Genomic DNA, 24704 nt, shown 5'->3' on the forward strand with positions numbered 1-24704 from the left:
AATTAACTTGCATAAAAGAAGCCTGAAAGGCAAAGTTTTTAGAGTGGAGGGGAAGAGTGGCTGGCAAACTGGACCTTTGCTCTAAGCAGAATAGAAATCTGTCTTACCCTGTAAGATTGTTGTTCATCCTTTGTTTTCAAAAAGATCACAAGATTAAGAAGGTGATGCTATGATACCAAGTGAATTGGATTAAGTGAGGGAGACTGGGCAAGGTCATCTGTCTCACTTTTTCCTCTAAAGACATCTGGGTCCAATGGCCACCTAGAGATCAGGATGACTGGAGATAGCCCCTGGATGAATTGAAGACCTTAGTGTTTTTAAGCTAAAATCTCCAACAGATCTAGTTTGACTGAGACTGCACCTATTCAGAATTAAGGCTAGGCAGCAATTGAGGCAAAGAATCTCCTCTTTGCCCTATTAAAAAAAAATCTAAAAAAAAATGAATGAATCTGGGGAGAGGAAAACCCTCAGGGTTTCTGGCCTGGTAAATGTAAATTTACCAAAGTGTAAATGATTGCTATTTATATTCAATTTTGAGTCAATCAGGATTCATGGGAGTTGATCTAGTTATTGCTGGCCATGGTTTTGGGAAACTGGAGAGAAAAATAAGAGAAAGTAAGGGAGGATGGTGTGGGGCTGATAGGAGAGAGGGCAGATTAAGAGAAAGCAGTGGTCAGAAGTAAAACTTTTCACTTGGACACTTGGTAAAAAGAGAGAAGGATAAATGGGCAAAAAAATAGGATGGAAGAAAATGCACAATAATCATAACTGTGAATGGAATGAACTCATCCATAAAACAGAAGGGGGTAGAAGAATGATTAAAAATAAGAATCTTGACAATATGTTGTTTACAAGAAACATTTCAAACAAGAAATAAAGATAAGGGGCTGGAGCAGAATCTGTTATGCTTCAACTGAAGTAAAAAAGGGGGCAACAACCATGTTCTTAGATAAAACAGAAGCAGAATTAGATCTAATTATGAGATAAGTAATGATACTACATTTTGATCAAAGGTACTATAGACAACAAAGATAATTAATTAAATATATAAAACCAAATGTTATTGCACCCAAATTCTTTTTTTAAATCTAATTTTCTTTCATTTTTTCAAATACATGTAAATAAAAATTTTCCATATTTGTTTTTAAAAAATTTGAGTTCAAAAATTCTTTTCTTTTCTCTTATGAGAAGGCAAACAATCCGAAATAAATTATACAGGTGCACCGTTTGACCCAGCAGTGTTCCTATTGGGCTTATGTCCCAAAGAGAGTCCCAAAAAGGAACTCATATGGAGAGAATTATATGAACTGATGCTAAGTGAAATGAGCAGAACCAGGAGATAATTAATACATAGCAACAAGACTATACAATGATCAATTCTGATAGAGATGGCTCTCTTCAACAATGAGATGATTCAGACCAGTTCCAGTTGTTTAGATGAAGAGAGCCATCTATACCCAGGGAGAGAACTGTGTGGACCACAACAACATTTTTATTCTTTCTGTTGTTGTTTGCTTGCATTTTGGTTTTTTTTTTTTTTCAGGTTTTTTTTCCTTTTTGATCCAATTATTCTGGTGTAGCAAGATAACTGTATCAATATGTATACATATATTAGATTTAACATATATTTTTAACATTTTTAACATGTATTGGACTACCTACCATCTAGGAGATGAGATGGGGTGAAGCAGGGGAACATTTGGAAAAGAAGGTTTTGCAAGGGTCAGTGTTGAAAAATTACCCATGCATATGTTTTGTAAATAAAATGCTTTAATAAAAAAAATTATACATGTGCAGTCATGCAAAACATTTCTATGTTAGCCTTATTGCAAAAGAAAATGCAGACCCAAACAATAAGAATAATAAAGCTTAAAAAAAGGATACTTCAATCCAGAAACCTAGAAATCTTGCTTCTCTAGTAGGAACTCAGGGAAAGGTGGTCCTGATCTTAGGCTGTCTTCCTGGGACTGTCTCTGGGCTCCTAGATATATATGCTGGCTTTCACTCAGTTTGACCCTTGGAGTAGTCCCTACCTGAAATCTTATCTTTATAATCTATTCTCTATGGCTAAAGTCTTCAGAGTGAGAGTCTGATCCCCTGGGAATCTGTAACCAGACTTCAAGGTCTGTGTGATCAGCCAATTAGTGGATGGACAGGTCACATCCTACTGTTAGTATGATATCCAACCAGTATTGAGTTGTCTGACTTGTGTCCAACACAATCTATGTCTCCTGACCCCGCATCAGTTTACTTTATTCCTCTGTGATACAAATTATCAATCCTCCTCTTTTAACTAAGTGTGAGCCCCTCAAAGCTTTTATAATCTAAATTAAGTGTCCTACAAATGCTCCTGTCCAAGTACTATCAAAAAAAATTCTGTCTCCACCACCTGTCCCCACTGGTGGCCATAAAACTATGGATAGGATAGAAAACCTTGGTAATATTTTTCTTTGGTTTTGGAATTTCATTTGGTAATCTTCATTTTAATAAGTATGTTTCAGAAGAATGGAAGGAGAATAAAAGAGAAACTTTCTTAATAATTATTTTCTGTTTTTTTAAAATTGCATTGATACCTTTCATTTTTACATCATCATTACTGTGGACATACTGATTTCATTCCCTCTCCCAATGAATGAGCTTTCTTTGAAACAACAAAGAGCAAAATCAATCAGTATATGATTACATGTGACAGCATCTCTGACACTTTGTGCTAGTAGAACCTCTCCTTTTCAACTAAAAGGAGGGCTATGCATTGCTACGTTTTCAGGGTTCAAACTGGTCAGCATTTCACTTTTATTATTATTTTTGTTTATATTGCTATTGTGTGCATTCTTTTAGTAATTTATTTGACTATCACTTCACTCTTCCTGTGTTTCTTTGAGTCCCATGATTTTTAAAAATTTTCAAAAATTTTTTTAAAAAAATTTGCAGCATTTTTCTATTACATTCAACTATCATTGATTTAATTATTCCCCAGTCGTGGTCTAGCTGTACCTGATCTAAAATTATATTATAAAGCAGCAGTCACCAAAACCATTTGGTATTGGCTTAGAAATAGATTAGTTGATCAGTGGAAAAGGTTAGGTTCACAAGACAGAATAGCCAACTATAGCAATCTAGTGTTTGACAAACCCAAAGATTCTAAATTTTGGGATAAGATTTCATTATTTGATAAAAACTCCTGGGATAACTGGAAATTAGTATGGCAGAAACTAGGCAAGGACCCACACTTAACACCACATACCAAGATAAGATCAAAATGGGTCCATGACCTAGGCATAAAGAAAGAGATTATAAATAAATTAGAGGAATATAGGATAGTTTATCTCTCAGACTTGTGGAGGAGAAAGAAATTTGTGACCAAAGATGAACTAGAGACCATTACCGATCACAAAATAGAAAATTTTGATTATATCAAATTAAAAATCCTTTGTACAAACAGAACGAATGCAAACAAGAAGGGAAGCAACAAACTGGGAAAACATCTTTACAATTAAAGGTTCCGATAAAGGCCTCATTTCCAAAATATATAGAGAACTGACTCAAATTTATAAAAAATCAAGCCATTCTCCAATTGATAAATGGTCAAAGGATATGAACAGACAATTTTCAGATGAAGAAATTGAAACTATTACCACTCACATGAAAGAGTGTTCCAAATCACTATTGATCAGAGAAATGCAAATTAAGACAACTCTGAGATACCACTACACACCTGTAAGATTGGCTAAGATGACAGGAAAAAATAATGATGAATGTTGGAGGGGATGCGGGAAAACGGGGACACTGATGCATTGTTGGTGAAGTTGTGAACGAATCCAACCATTCTGGAGAGCAATCTGGAATTATGCCCAAAAAGTTATCAAACTGTGCATACCCTTTGATCCAGCAGTGTTTCTATTGGGCTTATACCCCAAAGAGATACTAAAAAAGGGAAAGGGACCTGTATGTGCCAAAATGTTTGTAGCAGCCCTGTTTGTAGTGGCTAGAAACTGGAAAATGAATGGATGCCCATCAATTGGAGAATGGCTGGGTAAATTGTGGTATATGAATGTTATGGAATATTATTGCTCTGTAAGGAATGACCAGCAGGATGAATACAGAGAGGCTTGGAGAGACCTACATGGACTGATGCTAAGTGAGATGAGCAGAACCAGGAGATCAGTATACACTTCGACAATGATATTGTATGAGGATGTATTCTGATGGAAGTGGATTTCTCTGACAAAGAGACTTAACTGAGTTTCATTGGAGAAATGATGGACAGAAACAGCTACATCCAAAGAAGGAATACTGGGAAATGAATGTGAACTATTTGACTTTTGATTTTCTTCCCGAGTTATTTTTACCTTCTGAATCCAATACTCCCTGTGCAGCGGGAGAACTGTTCGGTTCTGCAAATATGTATTGTATCTAGGATATACTGCAACATATTTAACATATATAGGACTGCTTGCCATCTTGGGGGGGGGGAGGGAGGAGGGGAAAAAACGAAACATAAGTGATTGCAAGGGATAATGTTGTGTAAAAATTATCCTAGCATGGATTCTGTCAATACAAAGTTATTATTAAATAAAATTAAATTAAAAAAAATAAAAGTTATGGAAAAAAGAAAAAAAAAAGACTGGATCAAACATAGATGACTGAGTAAAGAGAAGAAAATGGAAATGCAGTTTAGCCATCCTAATTCTGTATTTTCTCAAAGAAATGACTAATATATGTTATTCTATAATAAATCAGCTCATTTTTAGAAAAAATACAGCTATGGTTAAAAGCCCTGGAAAAAAAAAATTATTCCCCAGTCAGTGGACATCTACTTTGTTTCCAGTTCTTTGTAACCATACAACTGCTACTCTTTTGCTTTATAAGGGGCCTTCTTTCTATCTTTGGCCTACTTGGGGAGGTATTCTCAGTAATGGAATTTTTGAGTCAAAATTCATGGATGTTTTAGTCACTTTCTTCACATAATTCCAATTTATTTTCCAGGATTGTTAAACTTATTCACAGCGTAGCATTGTTTCTGTGTTTCATCAACCCCTTTAACTTTGATTTTTGCCAGTTGTTTCTCTTATGTCAGTTTTTTGAGCATGAGGTGAAATCTGAATTTTTAAAAACATGTTACAGAATTAAAAAAAATTGTTTAGTATTTTATTTTTCCCAATTACATGTAAAACATTAATTTTTTTAAAAAAATTTTGAGTTCCAAATTCTCTCCCTTCTTTCCCCCCCCACCTTCCTCCTTGAGAAGGCAAGCATTTTGATATAGGTTATACAAGTATAGTCAGACTGATACATTGTTGGTGGAATTGTGAACACATCCAGCCATTCTGGAGAGCAATTTGGAACTATGCTCAAAAAGTTATCAAACTGCATACCCTTTGATTCAGCAGTGTTTCTACTGGGCTTATACCCCAAAGAGATACTAAAGAAAGGAAAGGGACCTGTATGTGCCAAAATGTTTGTGGCAGCCCTGTTTGTAGTGTAGAAGCCTTTCAGGCTTCTTTTATGCAAGGTAATTTTCTCCCTTCACCCTTCCTTTCCTTCTCCCAGGACATCCCCCATTCTCTTTTTTTAAAATCATTTTTATCATAGTCAACTCTCATCCAGTTTTATCCTCTGGGTGTGGCTAGAAGCTGGAAAATGAAAGGATGTCCATCATTTGGAGAATGGTTGAGTAAATTGTGGTATATGAATGTTATGGAATATTATTGTTCTGTAAGGAATGACCAGCAGGATGAATACAGAGAGGACTGGCGAGACTTACATGAACTGATGCTGAGTGAAATGAGCAGAACCAGGAGATATTATATACCTCAACAACAATACTGTTTGAGGATGTATTCTGATGGAAGTGGATCTCTTCGATAAAGAGAGCCTTAATTGATCAAAGATGGACAGAAGCAACTACACCCAGAGAAAGAACACTGGGAAATGAATATAAACTGCTTGCATTTTTGTTTTTCTTCCCGGGTTATTTATACCTTCTGAATTCAATTCTCCCTGTGCAACAAGAGAACTGTTTGGTTCTGCACACATATATTGTATCTAGGATATATTGCAACCCATTCAACATGTAAAGGACTGCTTGCCATCTGGGGGAAGGGGTGGAGGGAGGGAGGGGAAAAATCGGAACAGAAGTGAATGCAAGGGATAATGCTGTAAAAAATGACCCTGGCATGCGTTCTATCAATAAAAAGTTATTTAAAAAAAAAAAAAAAACAAGTATAGTCAGGCAAAATCTATTGTAGTTGTAGAAATATTATGAAAGAAAATGTAGCCCAAAAATTTTAAAAGAGAGAAAGTAAAAAAGTATGCTTCAATATGTATTCAAACATCAATTTTTTTTCCCTTGGGGATGAATAACATTTTTCATCATAAGTCTTTCAGAATTGTCTTGGGATCATTATTTTGCAGAGAATAGCTAAGTCATTCATAGCTGATCATCTTACAATATTGCTGTTATTTTGTACACAATAAAGTTCACGTTGCTTCAGCTTATGTAAGTGCAAGTTTTTCTGAGAGCCTGCCTTTCATAATTTTTTATAGCACAACAGTATTACATCACAATCACATAGCACAATTTGTTCAGCCATTCTCCAGTTGATGGACATCCTCCAATTTCTAATTTTCTGCCATTAGAAAAGAGCTGTTATAAATATTTCTGTACATAATAGTTCTTTTCCCTTTTTAAAAAATCTCTTTTTGAATACAGACCTACTAGTGATAATATTATGTCAAAGGATATGTTTGGGCATAATTCCAAATTGCTCTAAGGAATGATTGAATCAGTTTACAACTCTACCCATAGTGCATTAATGTCTAGTTCCCCTCCAACATTTGTCATTCACTTTTAATGTCTTCTTAGCTAACCTAGTAGGAAAAAAGGTAATATTTTAGAATTGTTTCAGTTTACCTTCCTTTAATCATTAACAACATAGAGTACCTTCTTATTGACTATAGATAGCTTTGATTACATCATAAGAAAACTGTTGGTATTGGGAATGGTTTCTATTTGTATAAATCAGACTTAGTTCTCTATATATTTGAGAAATGAGGAATTTATCAGAGAAACTTCCTTCAGAATTTTTTCACAGTTATTAGTATGTAATTTAGTTAGATGTATTTCACTCTATCCTACTCTATCCCCATCTCATCCCTATTTATTCTATTCTCTTTCTCTTCTTTCACTTTTTCCTTCTTCAAAAAGGTTTTGCTTTTGATCACCAGCTTTCCTGATCTTTCCTCCTTTCTATCACTCCCCTCTTCTCTTATCCCCTTTTCTCCTACTTTCCTGTAGGATAAGATAAATTTCTATTCCCATTTGAATGTGTATTTTATTTCCTTTATAAAGCAGTTGTGAGGAGAGTAAGATTCACTCCTTACCTAAAGTGAACTCTAAAGTGAACTGTTAGGGTGTTGGGAGATATAAATAAGTATAATTGTATTAGAGACAAGCCTGACAACTGAATGAAAAATGTAAAAGCTTTTTCTTGCCTCTTTCGTGTGAGATAACTTACTCTATTCTACCCTTCAATTTACCTTTCTCCCCCTGTAGTCTTAATTTTCACCCCTTAATTTTATTTTTTAATATAATTCCTTCATATTCAACTCACATCTGTGCCCTCTGTGTCTATATACTACTACCTGCCCTAATAATGAAAAAGTCTTTGAGTTACAAATATTATCTTCCCATATAGGATTGTAAACAGTGCAACCTAATTAAGTCCCTTTTGATTTCCTTCTTGTTTACCTTTTTGTGCTTCTTTTGAATCTCATATTCGAAAGTTAGACTTTTCTATTCAACTCTTTTTTTTTTTAATCAAGAATACTTGAAAGTCCTCTATTTCATTGAATATCTATTTTTTCCTTTGAAGGATTATAGTTTTGCTGGGTAGTAATCCTGGCTCCTTTGCCCTCAAGAATATCATATTCTAAACCCTTCAAGATTTCTAAATTGTGTGTTATCCTGACTGTGGATCCATGATACTTGAATTGTTTCTTTCTGGCTACTTGCAATATTCTCTTCTTGACCTGGGAACCCTAAGATTTGACTACAATATTCCTGGGAGTTTTCATTTTGGGATCTCTTTCAGGCAGTGATTGGTAGATTATATCAATTTTTGTTTTACCCTCTGTTTCTGGAATATCAGGGCAGTTTTCCTTGATAATTTCTGGAAAGATGATACGTAGGCTCCTTTTTTAAAAAATGGTTTTCAGGTACTCCAATAATTTTTAAATTATCTCTCCTGGATCTATTTTCCAGATCACTTGTTTTTTCCCCCATTTATATATTTCACATTGTTTTCTATTTTTTCATTCTTTTGGTTTTGTTTTATTGTTCCTTGATGTCTCATAAAGTCATTAGCTTCTGCTTGCTCAATTCTAATTTTTAAAATTTATTCTGTTTATTTAAAAAAGACAAAATAGGTAAAAAAGAAAAACAGAAAAGTAAAACAAAACAAAACAAAGCAGAACATTGGCATGTGCTCAGCAGAACATTAGGGAGGTTTCAAAATATATAACAATAAATTATCAGTTCAAGAAAGGATAGAATAATAGAATATAGAATAAATTATATTCATGAGTCTCTATCTTTTCTTTGCTTCCTTGTAGGTTATTCTTTTTTCTCCTGCATACTTTTTTCCTTTATTATTTTTTCCTATATATATATTCACACCTATCCACAGAACCATAACATACACATAAGGTGATGTGCATACAAGCATAGAGCAATATGCATACATATCTACAAATATTCAGACTCTCACACACATATACATGCATTTACCTATAAGTAAACATCAATTCTAATTTTTAAGGAGTTATTTTCTTCAGTGAATTTTTGTATCTCCTTTTGCATTTGTGCAATTTTACTTTTTAGTTTTATTCTTTAGTGAATTTTTGTGTGTCTGTCCATTTGGACAAATTTTGCTTTTGAAGATGTTATCCTTATTGGCTTTTTGTACCTCTTTTACTGTTTGACTTGTTCTGCTGTGAAAGGTGTTATTTTCATCAGCATTTTTAAAGTATATTTTTCTAATCTATTGACTCATTTTTTGTCATTTTCCTGTATCATTCTCGTTTCTTTATCCAATTTTTCTTCTACCTTTCTTACTTGGTTTTCAGAATTCTTTTTGAGCTCTTTCATGGCCTGAAATCAATAATTTTCATGGAGACTTTGCATGTTGGAGCTTTGACTTTATTTTCTGAGTATGTGTTTTGATTTTCCTTGTCATCACAGTAACTTTCTATGGTCAGAATTTTTTTCTGTTGTTTGCTACTTTTCTTAGCTTATTTCTTGACTTTTACCTCTTTATTAAAGTAGGATTCTGCTTCCAGCGGGAGGACATACTTTCCCATGCTATAAGGGATATGTGTAGTGGTTTTCAGAGATACTTCTAGGGACATGTAAACTTTCAGTTCTTTCAGAGTGATATGAACTGAGGAAAGATATGTTTACAATTTTTTTGGTCTATGTTCTGGTCTGTGACCACAAGCACTCTTCTGCCCTGGAACTGTGAGGAGGCTCCCCTCTCCACTATAGCTGCAAGCTTTGGTGTGCTAATTCTTCTTGCCCTGGGACAGCAACTTGGGACTATGTCCTGGATGTGAGTATGGGCAAAGCAATAGAGGCTCCCAGTGCCAGCAGAGTGATATCTTATAATCTCCTTTTAATCAGTTCTTCAACTCCTTTACCATTTGTAGACTCAGAGATCTGGAAGCAGCCTCTGTTGCTATTGATTCAGTGGTTTCCAAAGCTTGCTCCTGGTTTGCTGGAGCCAGGACTATGCAAACTTGGCTCACCTTAGTGTGACAGAATAGTTTTGGGGTGAGCTCTAGCTAGTTGCTGCCTTTTTCCTGCCTTTTTGGCTTCACTTCCTCAGAGTTACTTTAATTCACATTTCTCTTATTGTCACTGGTATTGTGCAATGCTTCACATAATTTTTGATGATTTGAAATTCTTTTCAGAACTGTTCTTAAATATCCTCTGACTGCTTATCTGTTGGGTAAATGTCTCTTGGTCTTAAACATTTGTGTTAGGATTTCATTTTCAAAGACCTGCTCTTGACCTGCCTTTCGCCTTTACTGATAGTGTTATGTTCTATCCCCAATGGTGTCTTCTGCAGTATATGTTGTATATACAATGTCACTCATTTTGAGTACATTTAGTGTCAAGATCTCTAAGAATAAAGTATATTTTGGATGAAAATTTTAGTAGTTTGCCAAGAACCTATTCAGAATTTCCATAAACACTTCCTTTTCTAGAGCCCAGCCTATATATACCAAAGAGAGACTTCTTTAAAGTAGCACTCTTTTTATTATTATAGTCTCATTCTAAAGTCTCTCTTCTTTCTCAAAAAGCTGCCTCATGCTTTCCTTTTTTTTTTAACACCCATTTTTCTAAAATTCCATCTTCTTCACAAATCTCCAGGATTCCCCTGACAAATATTAATATCCTACTTAGGTAGCACACTGCTTACATTTCTAGATTTCAGTATCTTTTCTAACAAACTATATAAGCAGATATTTAAAATCACATTTCATTTGCAATACTTTCTAATCATACTGGGGTCACTGTCTATTCACATTCATTTTAAAGGAAAATATTTGTCTGATAGCTCAACTTCCATTTCTGAAACAGCTTCTTAGGAGACCTCTCTACAAATAATGACCTTTTATCTAGGCAGTACCTCCTAAGATCATTTGGTCATTCACCTAATTTGTCTTTGTGTAATTGTCTAATCAAGAAATAGATGCTGTTTATTAAAAAAAAAAACAAATGTAGATACATTTTCTGGGGATTTTTAGCTAGAGAAATAAGAAATAGGCATTTTTCTTAAGATTAGCCATTATCTATATTTTCTAATGTAGACACACTGAAAGATTCATTCAGCATATTGGAAATGTATAGTAAAATAAAATAGACAAAATTGCATACAATTCAAATGATTCATCTGATCATTTAAAAAGCTCTTAAAAAGACAATTTTCTTTTTCAGAATGTGGTCGAGTACTGACTGGCGTTGCAAAAGGAGCAAAAATAATGAGATTATATGTAGATTCTGCACCTGACAAATTCAAAGGATTGTGTTTATTTTTTGTTCGATATAAGAATGATTTTTCTATAAATGCAAAAAATATATCTGAGGTATGTTTTAAAAAATAGTTTTTGTATCTCTGGCTCAGTCCCCTTACCACAGTTAAGTGACTTTGATCCCACCTTCCCATCTATAAAATGAAGGAGTTAAACCAGATGAGAGATACCAGCTTTTTGTTTTCTTGTCTGTCTTTTCCAAAAGCATATTTTCTTTTTAATTTGTCCCTTTGGAATATGCATCTGTGGAAGAATTCAAATTGATGAGCTCCTAGTTGTAAAGTACTATGTAGGTTTTAAGGGTTTTTGCTCTCTAAAGTCCTCTCTTCTCATCTTCTCCCCTCATATTTTCATTCTAAAATTGACCTACTTCCCTTCTTGGCGGACTAAATTAATCTTAGAACTTCTCTGATCAAATAATGGGAAATTTAATTTAGTAGTTCTACTTGGGGTAGTTCTTTAAGGTTTAAAATAAATGAATGCTTTTTAAGGAAGTTCATGGCTATTACTATGAGGGAGAGAGATAAATGAAAAAAAGATGATTTGCAGGTGAAAAGTGCTAGATAGTGAAGTGGGTAGAATATTGGGCTTAAAATCATTTTTCATAATTCAAGTCCTGAGTCAGACACGAACTAGCTGTGTGACCCTGGCCAAGTCACTTAACTCTGCTTCAGCTTCCTCATCTGTAAACTGATCTGAAAAAGGAAATGGCAAATGACTCCAGTATCTCTGACAAAAAAATCCCAAAATGGGATGATGAAGAGTTAGAAAAACTGACATGATTGAATAACATTAAAAAAGGGAAGTGGTGCTTGTGGTTAATATTTTGTTTATTTTTAGAGTTAAAGTTTGGGGTTTACAAATCTTTGTTTCAGCAATCAATGATTAGCAGTCTGCTTTTCTTGCCTCAGTATTGCTTTTCTCCTCAGTTGGAAGCATATTAGAGGGCTGATAGCACTGAGAACTCACCAAATCCTTAGAAAATAGGAAGAAGACAGTTGGTTTCTTAAGGATGAAATTAAAGGCATCTGGATGGCTGTAACGATTGAGAATTTACTACTTTCCCCAAGTGAAAAATAAGCAGTTTATCCTTTGTTTACTTCTTAGTTGGCACCTACATTTCAGTCATTGGAAATTAAGGGAAAATAATTTTTGTTATTTGACCTATTAATTGTGAGAGGACAGGTCTATTATTTGAGTGAAAATGTCCAGTAGTTATTTGGAGATACAGGACAGAAGTTTGGGTCATGTAACTGTAACTGTAATAATGCCTTAAGATGTAGAGCTTGGAGTCATCTGTATAGAGGAGATGTTTAAGACTTAAATCAGTTGATAAAATTTTTAAGGAAGACAGTTTAAAGAAAGTAGAACAAAGTTGTAAGATTGAACCTTGGGTGAACAGTTGCATCAAGAAACTAAGAAGAAGTAGTCAAAGCATAGAAGAATTTTTTAGAAAGATAAGAAAGTTTCTCAGAAAACTTGAACAACAGTGTCAAATTATAAGGAAGCATTAAAAAATCAGTAGTGACTTACTTGCCCATTTCATCTGCTAACTTAAAATTGCTGAAATGTAAACCTTAGGTACATCAAAATAGACTCAAATTGGAAGAAAATGTAGGGCTCATTAGCAGAGCTGGAGATAGCCTCCTATACTTTCCAGTCTAGGATTTTTCCCAGTATATACTATATTTCTTCTTATAAGTATTTTATTAATAGTCTATACATGGTTTTAAAAATAGGATTTGTGAAACTAATCTCTTTAAAAGTAAAGTTTTTTTTCTTCTTAAATTTTATGTGACCTTCATTCTATATTTTTTGGACATCAATGGACCATCTCTTTTTAAATGACCCTTTATATATTTTCAGATAATTATTATTTTTCTTAGATAAAACTTTTTTGAGAGTAGTGACATTATTTTTTAGCATTTTCTGGGCAGTGTCTAGCTTAATATCATATACAGACGGGCTTATGGTGATGGTAATAATCAACATTATCAGAATTAAAGTTAGCAGTGGAGTACCAGAAGGTAGCAGAGTATGGAAGGAAGAGTTTAAGTAGCTTTATGGAAGCCTAGAGGATCCAAGAGAAAGTGCTTACTATAATTAATGAAGAAATAGGAGAAGGAGGTGTATGTATTAAGAGGAACATGGTTAAGAAGCTTGAATATACATTGGCTGTCTGACCATGGGCAAGTCATTAAAGTTTTATTATCTGATTTGTAAAACTTTGTAAAACTATGATTTTTAGTTTTACTTATATTGGGAGGAAGTTCCCACATTGGGGATTTCCCAAATGAGTGAGATCTCATCTCTGTGCCACCCCCCTTCTCCAACATACATCCAAGTCAATTTGAGAATTTATTTAGTATGGATTTATGAATTTTCAGGATTTCTAATTCCTGTTGAGGACTCTCTTCATTGGTGCACATAATCAACTTTACTTTAACTTGTAGCCATGGGGATTTGCAAATAACATTCCTATGGTTATAGTATGTATCAGAAGAAGGACTGAAACCTAAGATCTTTCTGATTTGGTCAGCTCTTTTATCTTCTAAGCCAAGCTTCCATTTCATGTATAGTTATATAATATAGTTGATATAAGGATTTCCCTGTTCTTTATCATCATCATCATTGTTACCTTCATCATCATTTTTTCAGTTCCTTTATGACATAAAATTCCTTTATATTTTTAGTACTTTTATGACATAAAAAGGTAGCATGGACTAAAATTTGAAATTTATGAATTTGTAAACTGAATCAGAAGAAAAATTTGGTCTTGTAACAAGAGACTGAATAGTTGATCTTGAGCTAGAACCTATTATGTTGTTGATAAGGCCATTTCTTTTTGGTACTATTCAAATTTCTTATAAAGTTAAATTGTTTATGACAACTGTAATGTCAGTTTGATGATTATAACTTTGTACTAGTTCTCTGAAATATTTAATCTGTCATAAATATTTGACTGCTATATTTTACAGGACACTCTGTTTGGCTTTATGGATGCATCTGAAGGTCTCTTAGTTGGAATTAAGAATATGCTGTCACAGATATTTCTACCAGCTATTCATGCAACAAATAATTGGGGTGCTTTAAACCAGACTACACAAGGAGAAACTGAAAAAACTATCTTCATAGAAACCATTAACAGATTCCTTGCCTTTTTAGATGGTAAGAATAAAACTATAGTTTGGAATAAAATGGATTACAAAAGAAAAGTGTCCTTGTTAAATTAACTTGTTAAATTAAACTTGTTATAAACCACTTGTTTCCAATATATTGATTAATGAACCCTGGGAAATTAGCAAATTATTACAAGAAATCCTCATCTATAGTAAATATGCAGCATAACTTTTTTCTCTCCATTGTGCTATAAAAGCCATTTCATTAAGTAATTCAGTAAATAATCAGACGTTATTTCTATAACTTGAATAAGTAAGGCCCATGTAAGATACTCCTTTTCAAAGAATATAGATAAAATTAATAAAATACACAATTATTGGACAGAATTACCAAATTCATAAGTTTTTGCTTAGTTTCTCAATATATTAATAGTACAGGTTTTAAGAAAGGAGTTTCTTATGTACTAAAAGGGATCTTTTATATATGAAAAATATGAAAATATATCTTCATGCTGAAAAAAGTTAGAACCTATGCCTATTAAGAACATCATTCAAAGCAGAATTAAAGGAAAAAATGTTTTGTTCTACAGAAAGTATGGTGAGCCTTGCAATCAGATTTAGGATCAGAGAGCATTTCCAACAAGCTCTTACCTTTCGGTAGAGATTTATTTTAGAATGGGGCAATTGGTTTCTTCCATGAGAGAGGGAAGCCTTTTTTTCCTTTGCTAGTAAAGGCTGGTCCTGAGTGTTTTTTAAAGATACATTTGAAAATGTCCAATTTTAGCATCATTAAATTTGAAGAAAAGGTATCTACTAAATCACTGACATAGTCATTATTTAAGTTTTATTTCTGTTAAATGAATGACTACCTTTTAAAATTTAATATTCTTGGGAAATAGATATTGATAAAATTCTATATTGGCATTTATTATTCAATTAATTTGAATTCAACAAATTTTTGGTGAGTGCTTATATGTGTCAGGCAACATATGGATATTTACAAAGAAGAATGTATTATTCTTTTGGAAAGTTTATATGGTTTCTAATGTTTGTTTGCTTTTAGGTGCCAGGATAAGTATTGAGGGAACTGTAGAATTAAAGAAGATAGATACTATTGACTTGACCAAATTGTATTCCTTTGAAGAAGTATCACTAGCAGCTGCTAATGTAGAAATGGTTCATCAACTAGAAGAAGTACTCATGATATGGTATAAACAGATTGAACAGGTAGACTGAGCCATCATACTTTATATTAACTTTAAATAACATTTATCACAAATGGTTGTTAATATATAATTCTTGTATGTGAAGGGGATTCCCTGGTGGATCTCATGTGATTCATTTACTGTGTATGTGACTTCAGGGAGGTCACATCCCTTTCCTGACCTCAGTTTCTTCATCAGTAAAATGAGACAGTTGGACTAGATGACTTCTGAGATCTTTTTTTAGCTCAATTTATGATTCTGTGGTTCTTAACAATCAACCCATGTGTAACTAGTGCAGATTCACTATTTGTGAGGTCTACTCCTATATCTGACACTTAAGTACTTGTCTAAATGGTACACAAGATAGTGATGTATAAGGAATAAAGAAAGGTCTAGTGCTGTATACCAGGGAGGGAGGGGGCATGGATAGCTCCTTTGGAATTTGTGGGTAGAGTTATCTGGAAGAAATCCTCAAATTAAGCTATTCTTTTTCCAGGGAGAGTGACTCACATTTCACACTACTCTCTATAGATCCCCTACAATTGTTATTTATGATAGCCTGATCTTTGATCAGCAAGCTAATTATAGATCAGTTGAAGCTGATATTAAGAATCTAGAGAAAATCAGGAGAAAAATTTTATCTGTAGAAAATTGCATAATGAATTAAGAATAAGACTCTAATAATCCAGGAATATTTTGAACTTTATCCCAATTCCTGCGTCTTGAATATAGACCACAAAACAGATGAGAGGCCAAATAGGATCCTACTACTTATTGATTGATGCATTTCTTTTTATGATCAGATTCACTTAGATTTGTTTATGAATATCAAATTTAAGCCTAATGAGTTTTATCACTGAACTATAATCAGTGTTTTCTGGTGGACCAGAAGAAGAGTTAAAATAGTGGGGAGAATTTAAGGAATAGGAACAGTCAGATTATCTGGTTAACTGAAAGGACTGAGCCTGAAAAGAGACATCTGAAACTTGGGGAGAATTGTTTCTGGAATTATTTTCTCTTAATTGTGTATGTAGTTCTTATCATTCTGACTCCTTAACTAGGTCTGTTATTTCTAGATTCACCCATTGCACTTAACATTTCATTTCCATATGCCTTTTATTCCTTCCTTCAATCTCTAAAGAGTATTTAAATTGAATACCAGAGATATTAATATCCATCAGTAGACAAGGCAAGTTTGGATTTCAAGGGAAAAAACCACAATCACCCTCCCAAAAAAACCTGATTATAATGCTTGCTGTATCTATATTAAACAATTTTGTAATTGTTAATTTAAAAAATATTAACAGTGTTGTTGTCATTGACATTGATGCTCTTGGGACCATTATATAGGTAAAAAAGACTGAGGCTTTTTGACAAACTAATTGAGTAGCTGAAATTACTTGGATAAGGTCTAAGATGATTTTCCTATTGCCAAACACTTCTCTATAACTACTAGCATTAGAGCAGGATTTCAGCATTTATTGGTGGATTCCAGAAATTACAAACTAGCTGAACTGTCAATCTGAAACCATATTCATTGATTTATTAAACAGATATCTTATGCTCATTTAATAAAGAAAGTGGCAGATATAGCAAAGGATCAGTAAGAAAAAGTTATGCCAAAGCAATCAATCTTTTTTTTTGTGTTTAAGCAGGGATCCTAATGATAAAGCTAGAAACATCCATATCTATATATAGAGAGCTATGTGTATGTGTGTGTGTGTGTGTTTATATATATATATATATATATATATATATATATATATATATATATATATGTATGTAGATAGATAGATAAACACACAAGCATTTCCCACCAAAATTAATTAATTCGTACTACAAAAACAAGAAGATTCAGGAAACAGCTTTATAGGGTGAAGTTTCACATTTATTCATCTTATTTTCTGGTTGCCTTGAAATGTTATTAGACCAGGTACTGAAAATTCAAAGCTAAAAGTGAAACAAGCTCTGTCCTCAAAAGTAATTTATATTATGCTAGTAGATGTAGGAGGGGCACAGTTGCTAAACAATCAGTGAAAGTCACTGAAAAATACTCATAAAATAAATATAAAATACTCATAAAAATATTAAAAAAAAAGGATCTGGAAGTGCCTTGTTTTGGCGGTGGCACTTGAACTGAACTTTGAGTGCAGTTAGTGGTTTTAAGGGTTGGAAGCAGAAGTGCATTTTACTTAAGAGGATCAGCCTATTCAGAAGTACAGAGTTGAAGATAGAATATCATGAATGAGAGAATATTTTGTAGTCCATTCTGGCTGTACATGAGGTAGTCATGGAAAGTTAACTGGAAGGAAATATGGGTTGGAGCCAGTTTGTGAAGATTTTAAATGTCAAACAGAGAAATTTATATCTGATCCAATCAAGATGTATTAGGTATAAGTGAAACTTCTTGAGCAGGAGTGACATTGTCAGACATGATTTAGAAATATCAATAAATGGGCATTTTTATATCTTCTTTTTCTGTAGAGATTTTTATATTTATAGCAACATTTGGAGATATAGTGCAAATTTCTCAATTGAATATGTCTCATCATTTTATTAATTATAGGTTCTAATTGAGAGTGAACAGATGAGAAAAGAAGCTGATGATTCAGGTCCACTTACTGAATTGGAACACTGGAAGCGCATGTCTGCTAAATTTAATTTTATTATTGAGCAGATTAAAGGGCCAGATTGTAAAGCTGTCATAAATGTGTTAAATGTTGCACATTCAAAAATATTAAAGGTAAGTCTGTTTTTACTTTTGGTTATTTCAAAACTAAAACAAGGTAATAATTTCCTTTCGCAAATTATTCTCACAGAATTTCTTGGCAAGTATTGTGGTTTACAGTTAAATTTTGATGTTTAAATTTACATGTGGTACCAGGATCTCTTGATATATAGCTAAGTTGGCTTCCAGCTGTCTCCAAATTTGTAATAAACTCACCCCCACATACTATATAATCCAACCAGTTTGGCTTTCTTCCTCCTAGAATTCCATACCATGCTATCTTACCTTAAAACTTCTTTCAGCTTTTCGAGCTTTTTTACCCTGAAACCTCTGCAGCCTTTTCCTGTAAAGATTGCCATCTTTTTCATTTGTTTTCATTTTCATTCTTGAAGCCTCCATTTTGTGGAGAGGCCCTAGCCTTCATTCCCCTCTAGAATTCACATCCTAGAATTTCTCTTAGCAACTAGGGCCTCCTTATTCTGGGAACATGTAACTATTCTTGTGGCTGCTATAAATGTTTTGTACAGGTAAATCCAAAGAGATCATAAAAGAAAGAAAAAGAGGGAAAGACTTTCATGAACTAATGCTGAGTGAAGTAACCAGAACAGAAGGACATTGTACATGGTAAAACAAGATTGTGTGATGATCACTTGTGGTAGATGTAGATTTTTTTCTGCAATACAGTGATCCGAGACAATTCTAATGGATTTGGGAATGAAAAATGCCAACTGCAACCAGAGATAGAACAATGGAGTTTTAATACAGATTGAAACATATATTTTCACCTTTTTTATTCTTCCTTGTGCTTTTTCCTTTTTTAATGATTTTTCTTAACAACATGACTAATATGGAAATATTATTTAAAATTTGGAACAAAAAATCTATGAAAATAAAGTTGAAAACTATCTTGTAATTGGAAAAATAAAATACTATTATGTAAAAAGAATTTAAAAAATTTTTAAAAGATGCAAATTAAAACAAATTTGAGATACCACCTCATATCATATTGGCTAATATGACAGAAAAGGATAATGATAGTGGAGAAGATATGGGGAAATTGGAACACTGATGTGCATTATTGGTGGAGTTATGAACTGATCCAATCATACCGGAGAGCAATTTAGAAATTTACCCAGTTTAAAACTCTGCATACTCTTTCATCATTCCTGTCATTTTAATCAAACTGAGAGGTGTGAGGTAGTATTCAGAGTTGTTTTGATTTGCATTTCTCTAATCAGTAGTGATTTAGAGCATTTTTCATATAACTACAGATAATTTTAATTTCTTCATTGAAAACTGCCTGTTCATATCCTTTGACCACTTATCAGTCAGGGAAATAACTTGTATTCTTATAAATTTGAGTTTGTTCTCTATCAGAAACACTGGATTTAAAAAGTGTTTCACAGCTTTCTGCTTCCTTTCTAATCTTGACTGCATTGGTTTTGTTTGTGCAAAAGCTTTTTAATTTAATGTAATCAAAACTATTCATTTCATATTTTATCCTGTTCTCTATTCTTTGATCATAAACTCTTCCCTTCTCCAAACAGAAAACACTATGCCTTGCTCTCTTCATTTACTTACAGCATCACCCTTTATGTCTTAAATCATGAACACATTTTAACCTTATCTTGGTATAGTGTGTGAGATGTGGATCTATGCCTAATTTTTGCTGTATTCTTTTCTATTTGTCTTAGCAATTCCTGTAAAATAGTGAATTTTTATAATAGAAGCTGTATTCTTTGGGTTTATCAAATACTAACTAGATTACTATAGTCACTGACTATTGAGCCTTACATACCTAACTTGTTCTACTGATCAACCACTGTATTTCATAGGTAGTACCAAATGGTTTTGATGACTGCCACTTTAGTGTCTACATCTATGGTCTGGTATGGCTTTAACTACTCAGGAAGCCAGAAGATCCCAAATGAGAGGTATTTTTACAGAAGAAAGTAGTATCCAAAAAGTAGAAGGCCGCATTATAAATGAAGAAAAAAATATAATTGCTACAAAATTTGTATTACTGTAGCTGGGAAAAATACGTTTGGTTATAAATTTTGAAGCATCACAAGTATGGGAGACATTATGATTTGCTAGAAATTGGGAATGCAGGCTAACAACAACCCCTCCTTCCATTTAGGAAATTGTCATTGTCTACATGCAAGAATAAATAATGGCAACAGATTTCTTCTAATTGTATATGGGTAGTTAGTGCTAAAATAATGAATTTTCTTTTAATTAAAGTGATTTATAGGAAAACTGAATTTTAAACTTTACTCAGAGAGATTAATGAACCTATTTGAACTTCTGAATTCAGAGACAAAGAAACGTGATTTAGGCAGCTGTAGAAAATGTTAGCAGTGATGTAGAATAGAATTAATTTGATTTTCCAAAAGGGTCAAATAAAAATCCTCTCTTTGGAAAATATTTCGTATTCTAACCCCTTCCTACCTTTCTAGTCTTCATGTACTTCATTCTCCTCCACATACTCTATAACTAGTCACACTGACTTACTTCGTTCTTGTTCCTTAAAACAAGACATTCTATTGTCCTGACTGGCCCAAATGCCTTAAATGAAAGGGAGACCTTTTCATCTCTGTTTCCTGGCTTCCTTCAAGTCTCAGATGAAATCCCATCTTCTCCTGGAAAACTTTCCTAATCCTCCTTAATGCTAATGACTTCATTCTTTTGATATCTCCATTTTATATTCTGTGCATCTTATTGGTAAGCAGTTGTTTTATGTTATTTCTCCTGTAAGACTGTGAGCAAATTGAGAACAGAGATTTTTATGTCTTTCTTTTTAGTTCTAGTCTTTAACACATTTTTGCCCTTATGCAAAAATTGAATTCCCTTATCAAAGTTTATCTTCTTATTTTAATGAGATTGACAATGCAAAGACTTTTATTTTATTTTATACATTCTGTTTTTCATTTTGTGATCTCTGACCCATGTTTGATTTATAAATTTTCCCTTTAACCATCTGTATGTCTATCCATCTAACTCTTCCATCTATTAATGTGTGTATGTGTATATGCATGCATATACCTATGTGTGTATATATGTTTCTTTTTGTGATAGATGGAACCCAGAATGGGGCAACAAGATAGTTTGTTTTCCACAGAGAACTAGAATTCTGAAAATAATTAACAAAATTGCTTAACAGGTATATTCAACCAATCAGAAATGAGTATGTATCCTTTTTTTTTTTTCTTACCAAACATTTTATTTTTCAAACTTTTATCAAAACACAAGATGTGGTAACAAAGCAATATACAACAAGTATCAATTAAACACATGTGAGCAGAGGACTGCCTCTAACTGTTTAAGAAAATGAAAAATTTAGCTTAGGCATAGACTTGAAGGATTTTGCCACTAATTAATAATTGCAATAACATTAATTAAAAAATTAATAATTATAATGACACTACAATATTGAAATAAAAATGTTAGAATACTTTATAATCATTACTCATGAAAACATCAGGAATAATTTCAGTATGTATCCTTTTCAACCAGTCTTATCACAGACTCTGATCTGGCTCAGACTGGTCAGGATCAGTGAACTGGCAAAGGCAAAAGGGGGAATAAGCATGCTTAATAGACTAATTGCATGTTAACCAACACACCCCATAGGAATTTTCTGCCATCTTTGAACATAGGATGTATGACAAGGGAAGGGGGAACATATCTAGAAAGGCATGAAGAAAGCAAAGAAAGAGGTGTTATTAATTAATAGAAAATTAATTAATTGGGAATAACTGGGTGGTACCAGGAGAGGTTTGGTTAATAAAACACACTCTCACTTTTGTACCAACATATTTCTGCACTATAAGGACAGGACTTGGCTTCCTGCAGGAATGTAGTAAATGCTCCTTAACTGTGGAGACTTTTTGTCATTTTGGGGAGTCTTGGACCTGACTGTGTTCATAACACTTTTTAAATAATAGTTATTTTTCAAAGAATTGATTTTTTATATTTAGATCATTTATCTCTTTGAACTTTATAGTAGTATAGGGAATGCTGAAAGATGGTGGTCTAAAACTATTTTCTACTTAATTGCTTTTCAGTTTTCCCAGCAGTTCATTTCAAAAATAGGGAATCATTCCCTGGATAGTTATAATTTTTTTTACTTATATTCAGCTATAGTGTTAACTTGTTTTCTATGTATGTTTGTTTATTCAGTTTCAATGATTCTCTTTTTCTAAATTTTTAGGAAGTACCAAATACATTATCCAGATATTTATTTAATAACCAATAATGCAACGTTCTTCATTTTTAATTTTTCATTTTTCCCTAGAATTCATGATTTTTTGTTTCTCTAAATACATTTTTCATAAATTTATTATTATCTTCTATAGATTCTTAATCTACTTTGATAGTATGATTAGTATAACATTTGAAGCAATAAATTTAATTGGTATTGCCAAGTCATGAAAAATGAATAACCTCTCTAGTGATTTGTCAGTTTTTATTTTAGTAAAGAACATTTTATAGTTCTTCATTGAATATTCATCATTGAATGGCATCAGTCAACTTCAGAAACCATTTGTCAAATGACTTTTATGATCAGATCACTCTGTTAGATATTGGGGAAATAGAGAGATTACATAGGACAAGATTTCTTCCCTGTATATTGTTTTCCATTTTCAGAAGAATCAAATAACTACTTGTTTTATGTATAGAAATGTGGCCAAAGGGTACAGCCTTAATATTTTGAATAAACTAAATTTCTTTTGTTGACTGAAAGGCCATGAGACTTAGTAAAGAGAAATGTATCTATAGTCAGGAAATCTGAGTTTGGATTCTGCCATGGACATATAATAGCTATGTCAAAGTCATCTGATCCCCCAGAACCTCAAGTTCTTTATCTATAAAATGGGAATGTTTTTAATATCTTTGTTACAAAATTACTTTAAGGAAAATTATTTATAAATTATAAAGCAATCCATTATTTATATAATCCATTTTGATGTTACTAGATATTCTTTTTCGAAATAATTTTTTTTCTTCAGAAGTGGCGTGATTTGGATGCAAGAATTACAGATACAGCAAATGAATCAAAAGATAATGTTAGATATTTGTATACACTAGAGAAAGTTTGTCAACCCCTCTACAATTATGACTTAGTAAGTATACTTTTAGAAATGCAGTATGCAGTTTAAATCTTATAAAAATTGTAATAAATGTTTACATTTTTCATAATTTGAAAATATATGTATTATGGCAGTTAGAAGGAGTATATGTAGACAGAGGGCACAGGTGTGAGTTAGATATGAAGGACTGAGATCTAAAAAAAAGAATGTACTGGGAGAAAGGGAAAGGGAGAAGTGGAATGATGTAAATTATCTGCCATAAAGAGGCAAAAAAAAAAAAAAAAGCTTTTTCAATGGAGGGAAGGAAACATACACACTCAAAATGGGTTTAGAAATCTATCTTACCTTCAGGTAAGTAGTGGGGAATGGGATACAGGAAAGGAGGAGGATGATAAAAGAGAGGGTATATTGGGGGAGGGAATGTTCGGAATGTTCAGAAGCAAAATACTTAAGGAGGAACAGAGTGAGGAGAAAAAGAATAGAATAAATTGGGGGAAATACTATTGTAGCAATAGTAATTCTTTTCACAATTAAAAACTTAAAGCAAGTTTTTCTGATAAGGCTTCATTTTTCAAAAGCAGGGGGAACTGAGTCACATTTTAAAAAAAACAGCCATGTCTCAATTGATAAATAATCAAAAGATCTGTGCCCAAAGGTCTATAAATTCATGCATTTTCTTTTGACCTAACAATAGCACTACTAGGCATGAATTCCAAAAGAGATTTTTTTTTTTAAAGTAAAAGAACCTATATGTACAAATATAGTTATAGCAGCTCTCTTCTCAGGGCAAAAGACTGGAAATTGTGGGGATGCCCACCAGTTGGGGAATGGCTGAATAAATTGTAGTATGTGATTATGATGGGATTTTATTATTCTATGGGAAATGATGAGCAGAATGTTCACAGAAAAAAAAACATGGAAAAGTCCTCCATGAACTCAAATAAAGTGAAATTTACTGTATACAAAGATCAGTTGTAAATGACTTTGCTATTCTCAGCTGTACAATCATCCATGACTATTCTTATGATGAATTCTGATTATGACTTATGATGAAAAGTCCTTTCCATACCCATAGAAGGAACTGATTGGGTCTGAATACAGTTTGAAGCATTCTCTGTCTGTCTCTCTGTCTCTGTGTTTCTCTCTGTCTCTGTCTCTTAGCTCTCTCCTCTCTCTTTCCCCTCTCTCTTTCTTGTCTGTATCTTTCATTTCTTTTCTTGAGGGTTTTTTGATCCCCAAGTCTCATTTTAGCTCTAAGATTTTAAGTTAAGTAATAGAGAACTGGTGCTATCATCGTAGGAAGATTTATCTTGTCTTCTTCCTGCTTCTACAGGTACAGCGAGGTAGGTGGTGCTTTAAAAATCCTGGAGCTAAAATCAGGAAAACTATAGTTCAAACTGCAGATCATTGCTAACTTAAGTCACGTAACCTCTGCCAAATTAATTTTCTTCCTCTCTTAAATGGA

General features: G+C 33.0%; 1 protein-coding gene across 1 annotated transcript in view; it reads left to right on the plus strand.

Moving 5' to 3' along the window:
• The window catches only part of DNAH8 (dynein axonemal heavy chain 8), a 402529-nt gene that overhangs the window by 32284 nt on the left and 345541 nt on the right, over positions 1–24704 (plus strand). The window contains exons 4-8 of the mRNA XM_051996876.1: positions 11000–11148; positions 14073–14262; positions 15277–15440; positions 17985–18161; positions 23159–23272. Of these exons, the coding sequence (XP_051852836.1) occupies positions 11000–11148; positions 14073–14262; positions 15277–15440; positions 17985–18161; positions 23159–23272 (794 nt within the window). The remainder of the gene's footprint in view (positions 1–10999; positions 11149–14072; positions 14263–15276; positions 15441–17984; positions 18162–23158; positions 23273–24704) is intronic.

Source organism: Antechinus flavipes, chromosome 4, assembly GCF_016432865.1.
Source record: "Antechinus flavipes isolate AdamAnt ecotype Samford, QLD, Australia chromosome 4, AdamAnt_v2, whole genome shotgun sequence".
Lineage (NCBI taxonomy): Eukaryota > Metazoa > Chordata > Mammalia > Dasyuromorphia > Dasyuridae > Antechinus > Antechinus flavipes.